The sequence below is a fragment of the Erithacus rubecula genome, assembly GCF_903797595.1.
Source record: "Erithacus rubecula genome assembly, contig: SUPER_Z_unloc_2, whole genome shotgun sequence".
NCBI lineage: Eukaryota > Metazoa > Chordata > Aves > Passeriformes > Muscicapidae > Erithacus > Erithacus rubecula.
The window spans coordinates 10,820,313-10,832,429 of record NW_027635860.1 but is presented as its reverse complement, the minus strand read 5'-3'; the positions used below and the strand labels follow the sequence as shown (position 1 = coordinate 10,832,429).

Here is a 12,117-nt window from a genome sequence, read left to right as displayed (position 1 = left end):
CTTACTGTATCTAAAAGATTCTTTGAAATACTTAACTGAAGGAAGAATAATTCAGGAAGGAAAAAAAACTGGATGAGCTATGACTATACAGCAAAATAACCATACTAATCAATTTACTCATCTTCTTCCAGTTTTTAAGAACATCAACTTATATTAGTGTATTTCCAGTGACTCCAGCAAGGCCATGCCTGATTTTCAGTTATGTAAGAAGACAACTAGGCTCTTTATTTAAGTCTGAAATGTAGCATATAATGTTTTGTATTGGAGAAAGGATGATTCATCTCTGCTTTAGTCCATATGAACAAAAACAGAGAGCTAGATTTCCTCATCATTGCAATCTACAACCAGAAATTATCCATCTTGAATTCTTTTCTTCCTGCCTACATTATAAAGAAGATTTCTAGATTTTTTACATTTGACTCTCCCATGTAACTGCTGCTTTTTGAGTAATCTCTAGCCAATCACACAGTGGTGAAGTGATAGCTGTTGCAAAATATTCAGTCACTTCACACACAAGATTGCTTTCTTTTCCCTCAAATAGAAGCTGCCAACAGATGTCCTTGACTCTACAATCCAAATAAGTAGCTAAAATATATTTTTCACCTCAGTGGTTGTAGCTGTGTTTGCCACCTCAGAGCAGAGGTGTTAGAACCTTGGTTTTGATAAATGATTTACAACACTTTTGCCTACACTTGGCAACCATGGAGTTCTACTATATATTCTACATATCTGATCCCCTGTTGTCCAGAACACTGGATCTTCTCAAACATGGTATTTCCTTATTTTTCAACATGCCCAGTGTTTTTCTTTTAAAAGGAAGATATCTGGAAATTATAAGACAGACATAAATGTACACTTAAATCCTTCCATAAGGCAACTAAAAGAAGACAACACATTTTTTCAGGGAAAACTGAAAATACATCAGCATAGTCACACACTGATCCTTTCTTTACAGATAGCAACGCTTGCTCCTCTAAAAAGTGCTTTTTGCTGCTTATCACAGTAAAGGGGATGCAAAGTCACCACAAAATGTTTGTGGTGAAGACTTCAGTGTTGGACAAATAAGTCTTAATCAGCTTTACATGAGACCAATAATATAGAAAAAACAATCTACTTCACAGCAGCAAAGCATTATTCAACATATTAAATCTCTGAGCTGTCATCAGCAAGTCACTTTTAGAACATGACAGCTAACTTGAAAACCTTAAAATATATTGCAGTCTTCAGGATAAAAAAATACTGGTCTTGTGACTTCATTAAAGAAAAGAAATGTAATTTCTGGAACCCAGGAAAAACTGTGACATTAAGGGGTTTAAAGACTATAGAGCATACATTAATTTATCATGGGGACATACCTGCTAGAGTGCTAACAGTGTTGAGGGCTTAATAGGAAAACACAAGGGTTAAGAAAGCATTATAGTTAGAAACTTGTTTCCCAAAATTCCTAATTTCAAATATCCATCCTGTAAGGAGTTCAACAAATTTAAAACTGGCTTTATCAAAACACTAAAAATGTCAGTGAAAGACAGAATTTCCTCCTTTTAATTCATCATTGCTTTCTTGCTAAGTAAGACTAGATAAATAAAACACATGTATAAGCTTCATAAGCTTTAATTATCTCCTCTCTGGTTTTTATCTTGCAGTGGTTTTGTGAATTATTTCCAGCCACTTGGACATAAGTAGACCCTGTAAAGAGGATAGTGAGAGACAGAACTAATTACCTGAAAGGAAATTAATAATTAAATACCATTGTGGTTATCATCTAGAAGGAGCTCTAAAGAGGCCTGTCTTCAACAGGAAATTGTTATTAACGTATATTCATGGCAGACTTCCTTTTCAGAAGTCAGAGATTGACTAATTCTAGTCAAACCATCTCTATCTGGTTCTTGTATTACTTTTGTCATTTATTCCATTTCACTGTGCAATTCCCTCAGCTAAGAATGATGTAGAACTATAGTAGTTAGAAATTAATATCTAAAGAATATGGGTTTGTTGCCAGCATTTTGTATGGACTCCAAGTAGGAAAGTCAAAAGAAAAAGCTGTGATAGAATGAAGTAGGAGCAGTTACATCAGAAGGAATAGTCAAGTTGGATAATACTACCATGACAGCAGAAAAGAGCATGCTTTAGTGATTCAGCTGTAGTGAGAGACTGAATTGTGAATAAAAAGAAAATCAACTTTCACTTGTAGCCCCAAGTCTCTGCGAAATGGCCTTCATGATAGTTCATGCTCCTAATGCTCTGAAACACATTACAAGAAAACTGCAACATATACTTCTGAGAAGCACTCTTCCTGTGGCAGCACTGAAGGACAGGAATGTGCTCTTTCTCAGTCTTCATTGTAATCATATATAATAATGTCACTTTAAAAAAGAGAATTATGTTTTGCGTTTCTTAAGCTCACAAGTTAAATGCCTCTAGAAGCCCTTAAGCTTCCCACACTGGATACTAGATGCCAGACAAAGTATCTTAAAGCTGAGGGGACGGTAGTGAGAACAAAGACATACATTTCTTACCATCCAAAACAATTAGACCCTGACCGGTAAATAGCTATTGCATCACCTAAATTAATGTCATTAGATGTCATATCCCTGTAGATTCCAGTAGAATGGAAGACAGAAGGAAAAAAATGCTTTTGAATTATTTTCATGTGTGTGATATAAAGAGTCGAATTATTCCACCAAGAAAGAAATTCCCTGCCTGCCACGTGCAGAACCTTCACGGCATTTCAATCTAAATATTCAGTCCTTTGTTCTCTTGAATAAGCCCCTGTGTTCACTTCTAAGCCTAATCACTTTATATAAAAGGCTTAGCTAGAAATAGATTTAGGTCTGAGCCATTACTCATAGAAATAGAGCTTCTATTTGTTCTTCATTCTTGCTTGGAGACATATTACCATAGTCTGGAAGCTGTCACATTAAACAGAGCTTGTGCATATTCTGATTTTTTTATGCTTTCCCGATTCCCATTGCTTCAGAATATATTTTTCAGTCAACATTTAAGAACCTGCTGAATCCACTGTCTCCTATACATCCTCTGTATTATTTCTATTGAGAAATGAGAAATTATGCTAGCTGATTATGTGCATGTTAAAATTGGCTTAAAAGATTGCATACCCCGACCCAGAGAAAGGCATACACAGATACATTATTTGGTCTGATTCAAATTGTTCAAAATTCTAACTGAGTCAATAGCTCTCCCTGTGAAACTTGGTCCTACAAATCATTCATTATCTTTTGTGCAATTAATTGCAAAAAATTACTCAGCCTCAAGAAAACAACGAACTGGACCAACTGGAATGTGAAGATTAATCATTCCATGAGTACTTTATCTGACAGCCAGTGCTGTTTGGTGTAGGATAATTAGTTCTTCAAATCAGAGAAGCTATTAAATCTTTTTCCCACATTGTTTTGTTCTTCAGTATGTTTCTATTCCCTCTAGTGTATATGGAAATTATTTAAAGCAAAACAAAATTAAAAACTAAGTAAATTCATCCCTACTGGCAAAAAAATGTCATATGAACTGTTTTGGAGTCTAGAGCTCCCTATTCACTGACATATGCAAGCACTTTCCTCAAGGGCAGAGGAAATAGATGAAAGGGAAAAAAAAAAGTCTTGGTTTCTTCTCTGTATTGATGTACCCATCTCAAATCAGCTTTTTTTACTCAAAGAAGGAGTAAATGTAAACAGGCTTTAGCTGTAAATTCCCTAAAGAACAAAAAAAAATGAGCCTACCACAAAATACAGTGATTAGAAAAAAAGACATTGGGAGAAGAAGATTTTAGTAATATACTAAGCAAGCATCATCAGACCTCAAGGGGAAACTGGTCAGAGAAAATCAGAAAATAATAGAGGTGAAAATGCCAGGAAGGGTTATGGATGCATCAGATATGATGGAGAAAACTAGGCAAATAAGAAATAAGAAAAAAGGAAAAAAATGTTCAGTTTCCTGTCTCAGTTAAGATATGTCTATTTTAAGAACACTGGGGCACATCCAAGAGGATATTTTTGAAACATAGTCAACAATTTGGTCATACTACTACTGACCTGAAACCAATTTGATCCAGTGACCTCAGGACAACTTCCTCACACTTCCTACTGCCAAACTAGCCAGACTTCAATTTCTGCTTTCTAGCACTGTTTAGTTTTCATATTGTCTCTTAGATTCCTTCTAGGACTTGATATTATTTTATGTAAAGTTACTTTCAATATCTCTTACTGGTAGTTGCAGACCCTTTTGTGTCCTACTTTCAAGTTCTTTTCGTAATTATTCCTGTTGTTACCTTTTTTTTTTGGCTGCTAATATAATGAAATTTGCATATATTTCCTCAGCTGCTTCCTAATGTTACATTAAAAAATATATTCCATATAAGCAAATATAACTGCTTGAACAAAATTTTAATTCAATGAAACACTCAGAAAATACTATGAATGGTATTACTGAAATTCTGGAATTACATGTACTGAATAAAATAGGACTACAGGCAATACCTTAATGAGCATTTGATACAATATTGGAAGGAGGCATCTAATTTTTTATTTTTATTTCTTGGGGATTTCAGTTTCTCATCATTATACATTGTTTAATACTCTAAATTCTTTTTTAAAGAAACATTTAACCTAAAGCTCAGATCATTTTAGGAAAACCAGCAGCATTGGAATGGTTACTTCAGATGTTTTCCCTGTTCATAGAATAGCATTTGCCAAAGAAGCACCTGCTTCCTGCCTTCTACCTAGAGAATTTCATCCATGTTTGATAGTGAAGATGGCCTAGAATTCATTAAGTAGATGATCACAACCTTGAGAAAAGAAAAAAATATTTTTCTAATTTATTGCAGAATGGGACAGTAATGGCTAAAATCTCAGTTAGTTAGTTAATTTAAAATCTGTACAAAACATATGTTCTTCTCAAGCAGAATCACATAGGTATATCAGGTTCCACAATGGCAGTACCATCAATGACCTGAACTTCAGTCTCAGGCATAAGAAATTACACTTTTTTTTTGTTTGTTTTTACAATATACATTTGCCGCTTTTTGTAGCAAAGGGATATTTGCCACAGGAATGATCTCTTACTCGTGAAAACCACATGAATGAAAAAACACCCATTACAAACATGCAGATGTGGCACATAGGCCATGGCAGTAGCAGTGAACAAGATGGTATTTGGCAGGATCATTATGGAGGTGTTTTCCAGCCTTAACAATTCTATGATTCTCTGGTCTGGATTATCAGAATTAGGGGAGCACGGCTCTCTGTCATTCAGTGAAGGGCATCTGGTATCTTTTTAAATCCCTCCAATCCGTCTTATTCCCTTCCTAGATGTATTTGAAACACAGTGGACATAAATAATCCTCAGCCACAGAACATCTATTTATATACTCATTCTAGACATCACAGAAAATGTTTACAAAGTATTTTTATAGGGATGTACAGTAACAGTGGTCAGTCATTTCAGTATCTAAAGTCACCATTGCTTTCAAGACCATGGACAGGATCCTACTGAATTATACCTCCTTGGCACAGCACTGGCTGTGCTTTGCTGTAGGAATGGGATTTGGACCCGAATACATGTTTTGGTTACGCTATCTTCACAATGTTATTTTGTGTCTAAAGGCATTATAAGCAAAGTAGTCACACAGCACTGACAATTTGCATGATTGCCTTCATCTTCAGTTTTACCTTAAAAAACTTTAGTTTGGCAGTAAAAAATATATTGGTTCTAAATTTTAGGCATCTTTCTTTCTAATTGCAGGATGAAGGGAAGTGCAGACCTTTGGAAGTAACAAAGCTGGAAGGAGCAGAAATTGGTGTCGATACAAGTCTGGGTAAACCATTTGTTTTTAAATGTATACCTCAGGCTGGAAACAGGATTTTCTACTTCTGTGCAACTTCCAACCAAGAAATGAAGAGGTAAGTGATCTTTTATTTTAACAGCATCTGTTTTGTTATTCCAATGTGGAAAGGAGGTTGAATCTTTGGAGGATGTTCACAATACCTATCTTGATCCTTAGGAAAAAAAATTAAAAATCTATCAGCAACTGAAGGGAAGATAATGTTTCTATTTCTCAACTGCAGAAGGTTCAAAAATTATTTTTCTGTTTCGTAGTTTTTTTCCGTTAAATAAAATCTTTAATGTTCATGTTTTGTTACCCCCCTGAATTATTGATTTATCCTGCGAACAAAAACTTCACCCCTATTCTCATGCCTTCTCTCCCACTGTTATATGAAATGGAAGTGTAAATTTTCCTATGGGTGTAAACTTGCTTATTAGTCTCTCTTCTGGCCAACAAGGACAGTGCTAGTAATAAGTACAATCCCCCTTCATCTCCTTTCTGTTATTTGTTATTCTGTTACATTTTCATGTTAGTATTTTAAAATGCAAATGTGCCACAAAAGCATGTTGGTTCTGAAAAGAGGCAATGTCTTCAGTTTGACACAGAATTTAAAAATGCTATTTTGCATTTCCCAAAGACAACAGCTGACAAAGCAAAGAGACTAAAATCACCCATAATAAGAGTAATGGAATAATGACTTTCATAAAGTACTAAAATCAAGTCTTATTTTCCTCTTTGTGAAAAATAAAGCTGTGAATTAAGTTGGCAGTTTGGTATTCATACACCCATTTTTTTATATCTTACTACTTATCATAACCTACCATTGTCATAGCAGAACATTTTCTATTTCTAAATACCATTCATAGCTCAACAGAATGACTTTGCCAACAAATAGCTTGCTGTATTGAGTAGTTTCCAGTTTAAGGATCTTTATGTTTCCCATGAATTCATTATCTGCATTATGACAAAGACAAGGAGAGTAATTATTTAGCCTGACAAGTTGAACTATATTTTGAGCTATATATTTTGATATATAGATTCCCTTTTCTGCAATATTGCCTTTATTTATTACAATGTGTTATACAGCAAGCTATGAGACATATTTTTGAGAGTCAGCAATGTTTATTTAGATTTAATCCACTGATTTTCTGACTTAAAGCCTTGAATATGCCCTGAAAATTGTGCATTCCTTTAGATGCTGCATATGTCAGCAAGAATTAAAGAGGCAGTGAAATCTATTTGTTCTGATCTACCAAACTAATTTATTCCCACTTTTTGTCATATTATAGGTGGCTGGAGGCTATGGATAAAGCAGTGCATCCCATCCATCAGGTAATGCTGTATTTAGGTGAGAAGCATGTGTACAGCAGACTCTGCAGAAGACAGAGAGAGCAGCTGTGTTTGTACACGGTCAGGTCCAGACAACAACATGGAAGCTGCACACTTTTCTTCTACTGGGCTATGAATCATTCCAAATCTAAGAGCCACATACAGAATTATGACTCAGCTTTGCTTTGCTGCCATATGATGGAATTAATCAAAATGCTCCCTCTCCAGATATCAGCAGTTTTAAACTGGTTTAGAAACATAATATGAAACTAGTGTAGCAGGCAGAAAGCAAGGGTAGAGATGACTCCCACAAACACGTGTTAAGCCTTAGGTAATATCGTTCAGGGTAAAAGAAGAGAAGAGCCATATCTTCTTAAGTATTACCCACATTTCTGCCTTGACTGCAGGCAACCCACTTCTTCAAACAGAATATTGGGTGACAATGAGGCATGATTGCTGAGATCTTATTTTCTGTGTTTTCACAGAAATAAAGTAAGATAAGTATGTTGATAAAAATTGACTTATGCATCTCTTTACACTGTTTTGCTCTCTGCTGGCCCCTGTGGCTGGGGAAAATACAGCCATAATTGATTGGGAGGGGAGGGTAACTTTTTTTGTGTGTTACTGCTGAATGCAGCATCCTGCTGACAGACACAGCATTTTCTCTGAAACCCAGAAAACAGATGGTGAATTTTGTCTTGCTGGATTATATACAGTGAAAACTACTAAAGTCAAGAAATCAACAAGGCAATTTTTTAAAAAAAAGCTTCATACATCTGTGAAGTAATCCTATTTGTACCTACAAAACATGTACTGAAAAATAAAAGAGATGCAGAAAAGCCAAATCATTATTTTAAAAGAGTAGACATTTGGATGTTTTGTTTCAGATATACATTTATTTCATTTTCAGCATTGAATCTGGTTGTAACTTGACCCCAGTAGCAGCTCAGCCTCACACAGCTGCCCACCCTCTAGATCCCAGTGTAACACAGGGAGAGAATCAGGAGACTAAAAGTAAAAAGACTAGTGGGTTGAAATAAAGACATTTTAATAGGTAAAGCAAAACCCACACACAGAGGACGAGCAAACCAAGGGGATTCATTTACCCGTTCCCGTGGCTGGGCAGGTGTCTAGCCACCCCCATCAGGGCCCCATCACATGTAAGGGGTACTCAGGAAGATAAACATCATCACTCCAAACTTTCCCCCACTTCCTTGTTCTTCCCCAAGTTTCATATGCTGAGCACGTTTTATGGTCTGAGATATCCTTGTAGTAATTTAGGGTCACCTGTCCTGGCTGAGTTCCCTCCCAACCCTTTGTGCATCCCAGCCTCCTCACTGGTGGGGTGAAGGGCAGAAAGCCCTTGGGTTCAGTTCAAGCCCTCCTCAGCAATAACTAAAACATCCCTGTGTTGTCAACACTGTTTTCAGCACAAAACCCAAACATACTCCCAAACTAGCTACTGTGAAGAAAATTATTCCAGCCAAAGCCAGCACAACTTTTCAAAAGATTTTCAAAAAAGCTTAATCTCTTGGCAGAAGACTAGAGCTTGTGTCTTTTCATGCCGGCATGTCCTTCTTGATTTTTTACCAGAACATTTCATCATGCTTACTTTGCAGAACCATGTGTGGGTAGATGTCACACTGCATAACACTACACTCCCACCATTGGCTATCAAGAACCCTGAGTGCCTAGGGCTTCTCCACCAACTAGACAGGAGCAAAGATGTCTGGATTCAGCACTACTGCATTCTGAAGGATGGCTGTTTGTACTTTTATGCCACTCTGCGGTCTACACCTGCCCAAGGTAGGGATGGCTGCTAGATTTTCATTAATAATTGAAATAGAAATTTGCAACTGCAGTTTCAAGTAGAACTTTTACCATTAATGAGAGTTTATCAGGAAATTCATGCTATTCCATTAAGGTGAATGAAGAAAAACCAGAGTCAGTCTCTATTTATTTACTAACCACCTCGTTCCTGACCCTAGTCTTTTTTCATTTTCCTCTCGCTTTTTTTTTTTTTTCTTGCTGAAATTGAGTTATTCTGCACACATTACCTCAAGAGCAGTTATCAGAAACAAGATCCACCCTTCTAAAGCACTTTATGATGGGTTAAGGCAGTCCTGTTGATGTCCTCCTGAAAGCTTAGAAATCCTGCATGTTAGGAAGCATACGCAGTTATCATGATCTCTGACTGGTTGCTTGAAGCTACCAGGTTTTTACATGGCCTTGTTAAAGCTATTCTAGGCCTCAACATGCAGAACGTCTCTGGTGGTTCAGGATGTGGCCACAGTCTTTTTCAGCTAAGCTCCCATCTAGGAGCTCTCCCAACAGCAGGAGAGGGTGGCTGCCCACTCTCCAAGCAGCAAAATGATGCTACTGAGGTCAACTGCAAGCAGAGCTCACTTCACAACCAGAGGGTGGACAACTGAGGACCTGGAAATGCTTTCTCCCTATGTTAAGGAAGCTGGGAGTCAGAAGAACCAGAAAGAAAATAATCTTGTTTTTGATTGCTAGCCAGTCTTCAGATCAAAAGGGGAAAACTTTTGTTAGGGCTTATGCTATTATGATCAGGCAGAATGGGCTCCACTTCATATCATGCTTCACTCATACTTTTGAAATGACCAGGGATTTCCTTTTCACACAGAGAAAAGCAGTGAATTAACAGAAAGGCAAAAATTAAATTTTATGCATTTTTGACCCTTAATCCTATGCTTCTACTGCCAAGTATTTTCTTTTGGTGTTTAAATATTCAACTACATGAAAATTATTCTATATGGTAGTGGTTTTTTCTTGTTACTGCATTTTTTTTCCATTTTCTCGACATAGTCCATCATTCTCAATGCTAGCACATTACCTTGGTGCTGTTGTGCCTAAATGTGATACTCCCCAAAAATAATACCCTGTTCTGCAGATCTTTCTGACTATTCATCATGTATGTATAAAGTGAACTTACACCTTAAGTTGCACTAAAGTTAAGTCTGGAGGAAAAAATAAATAAAAAGAACAAAACCAAAAAACAGTTAAAATGAAAATATCCAGAGGATCCTGTCTAATGCCTCCCCTTCCCAGCTGGCTAATGTGATCTGTAATGACATCTCAGTTACTCATGGCAGGAGGAGTAACCAAATTTGATTTTACGATTTTTTTTTCATGTTTAAATTCATATTGCTTTAGTTTTAAAGGGAAAGAAAAAGAAAATATCAGCAACAAGAGCCCCCCTTCCCCTGAAGAACTTTACAGTGGCTGGAGGGAACTTCACTAATGGCGGTCAAAAGCTAAGAAAAAATATTTTGTCATATCTTATTTAAGGAAAACAAAATATATCTTTATTACTCATCATTTGATGGGTAGGAATCCTGTTTAACACTGTTTTGAAATCGATTTTCATAACAGAAAAAGAAACTGAACTTTCAGATTTTTAAATGTAAGGTCTGTAAGACTCTGTGAATACACCAATCTGAAAATCCAATTTGCCAGATTTGTTGGTATGCTTGTAATTGGTAGTAATTCTATAAATGGTATCTGCAACAGACATAATGCATGCTCTTTTATTCTGTCCAGGTGGCCTGTACCTACAGGGCTATATTGTGAGTGAACAATCCCTGGGCTCAAAGAGATCTGTAATTGAACTCAGACCTCCATCTGAAGAATTTAAGACTTTTTACTTATGTGCAGAGAATGTAAATGAAAACAAAAGGTAAACCAAACATTTTTTGTTTGTCTTTTTTTTCCCAGTTTATTTATCAGATTTTAGGAGACCAGAAGCTCTGTAGCTTGGGAGATCTAGTGACAACTGTGCAGCGTGTTTTCATTTTTCCCCTTAGACTTCCCTTTAGCAGTAGTCCTAGTCAAACTGCAGTAAAACATATCCTGGAACATCAGTCATCAGTTCTGCTCTTTTCAGTACTGCAACAGCAGCAAGGCCAGCTTGAAGAGCTTTGGGAGTAAACCTGGTTAAACTGCCTTTCACAATTATGTGTGGGTGATAACACAGAACACAAAAACTGTGGCACTTCTCATTAGTTAGAAGAGAGTGTGTATCCTCCTCATTGCCAAGAGTTATTGACTTCTATCAATGACCATTTGAATGTAATTAATTAAAGCAAATTGGACAACGAAAACGCATTCTGAAGGTAAATTCTCTCACCATAATCCAGTCAAATTCCACATCTGTCAGTGGGAGTTTTAACCTAAAGCCTGTTAATTACACTACCTGGACTTCAATTTAATGAACAAAAGACAAAGCTTTTCAGTATGCTGGAAAATTGCTGTTAAGCTATACTGTTGTTGTAGCCAACTCCTCCACCTTCTGCATGTCTCCACTCCACTGATTATGAATACACACAGTAACAGAGTTGAACATATCCCACTTATTAAAGGTGTGTTTCAAAGGACAGAAAAATGTATACATAACACTTGATCAGGGACAATTGTTGGTCTTCATTTCTTCTAGGTGGATTACAGCTTTGAAAGCTTCAATTAATAAATGGTTACCGCTGCACCAGGCAATCCAAGATTTCATGAGCAGACCACTGGAGGAGACAAGGATGTGAGAAGGAAGCTCAGTTTTTCCCGTTTCTGTTTTGCATTTAGAATTCATGCTATATTTTATGAGTCATCTGAAGAGGTACTCTAGTAGCAGCTAATTTTTAGCATTGCTATACATTAAGAACTTTTGTAAGCATTAGTAAATAAATGCAAAGCAATGTTGCCTTCCTTGTCTGTATTTTTTGTTTCTACTTCAACTCAACTAATCATAGAGTTTACTTTACAGCCGTGACCTGGCATATATCCCACATACATTTTGTACTCCCTGCTGGGGGCTTTTGTGGGTTTATTGGGGTTTTTTTTGGGTTTTGGGGGATTTTTTGCAAGCACAGTCTTTGCAAAGTGTTCTACTTTTTCACCTAGATGATTCATATGTGGATTTGCCTACAAGTTTCTAGGTG

General features: G+C 36.6%; 1 protein-coding gene across 2 annotated transcripts in view; it reads left to right on the top strand.

The window, feature by feature from the left end:
* LOC306814782 (uncharacterized protein) overlaps positions 1-11,884 on the top strand; it is a 36,627-nt gene extending 24,743 nt beyond the window's left edge. For both annotated transcript variants that reach the window (XM_079331191.1, XM_079331190.1), the window contains 5 exons: positions 5,755-5,912; positions 7,126-7,168; positions 8,785-8,971; positions 10,730-10,865; positions 11,622-11,884. In XM_079331191.1, coding sequence (XP_079187317.1) covers positions 5,755-5,912; positions 7,126-7,168; positions 8,785-8,971; positions 10,730-10,865; positions 11,622-11,721 — 624 coding nt within the window. In that variant the 3' untranslated portion in view covers positions 11,722-11,884. The remainder of the gene's footprint in view (positions 1-5,754; positions 5,913-7,125; positions 7,169-8,784; positions 8,972-10,729; positions 10,866-11,621) is intronic.
* Positions 11,885-12,117: the final 233 nt, after the last annotated feature.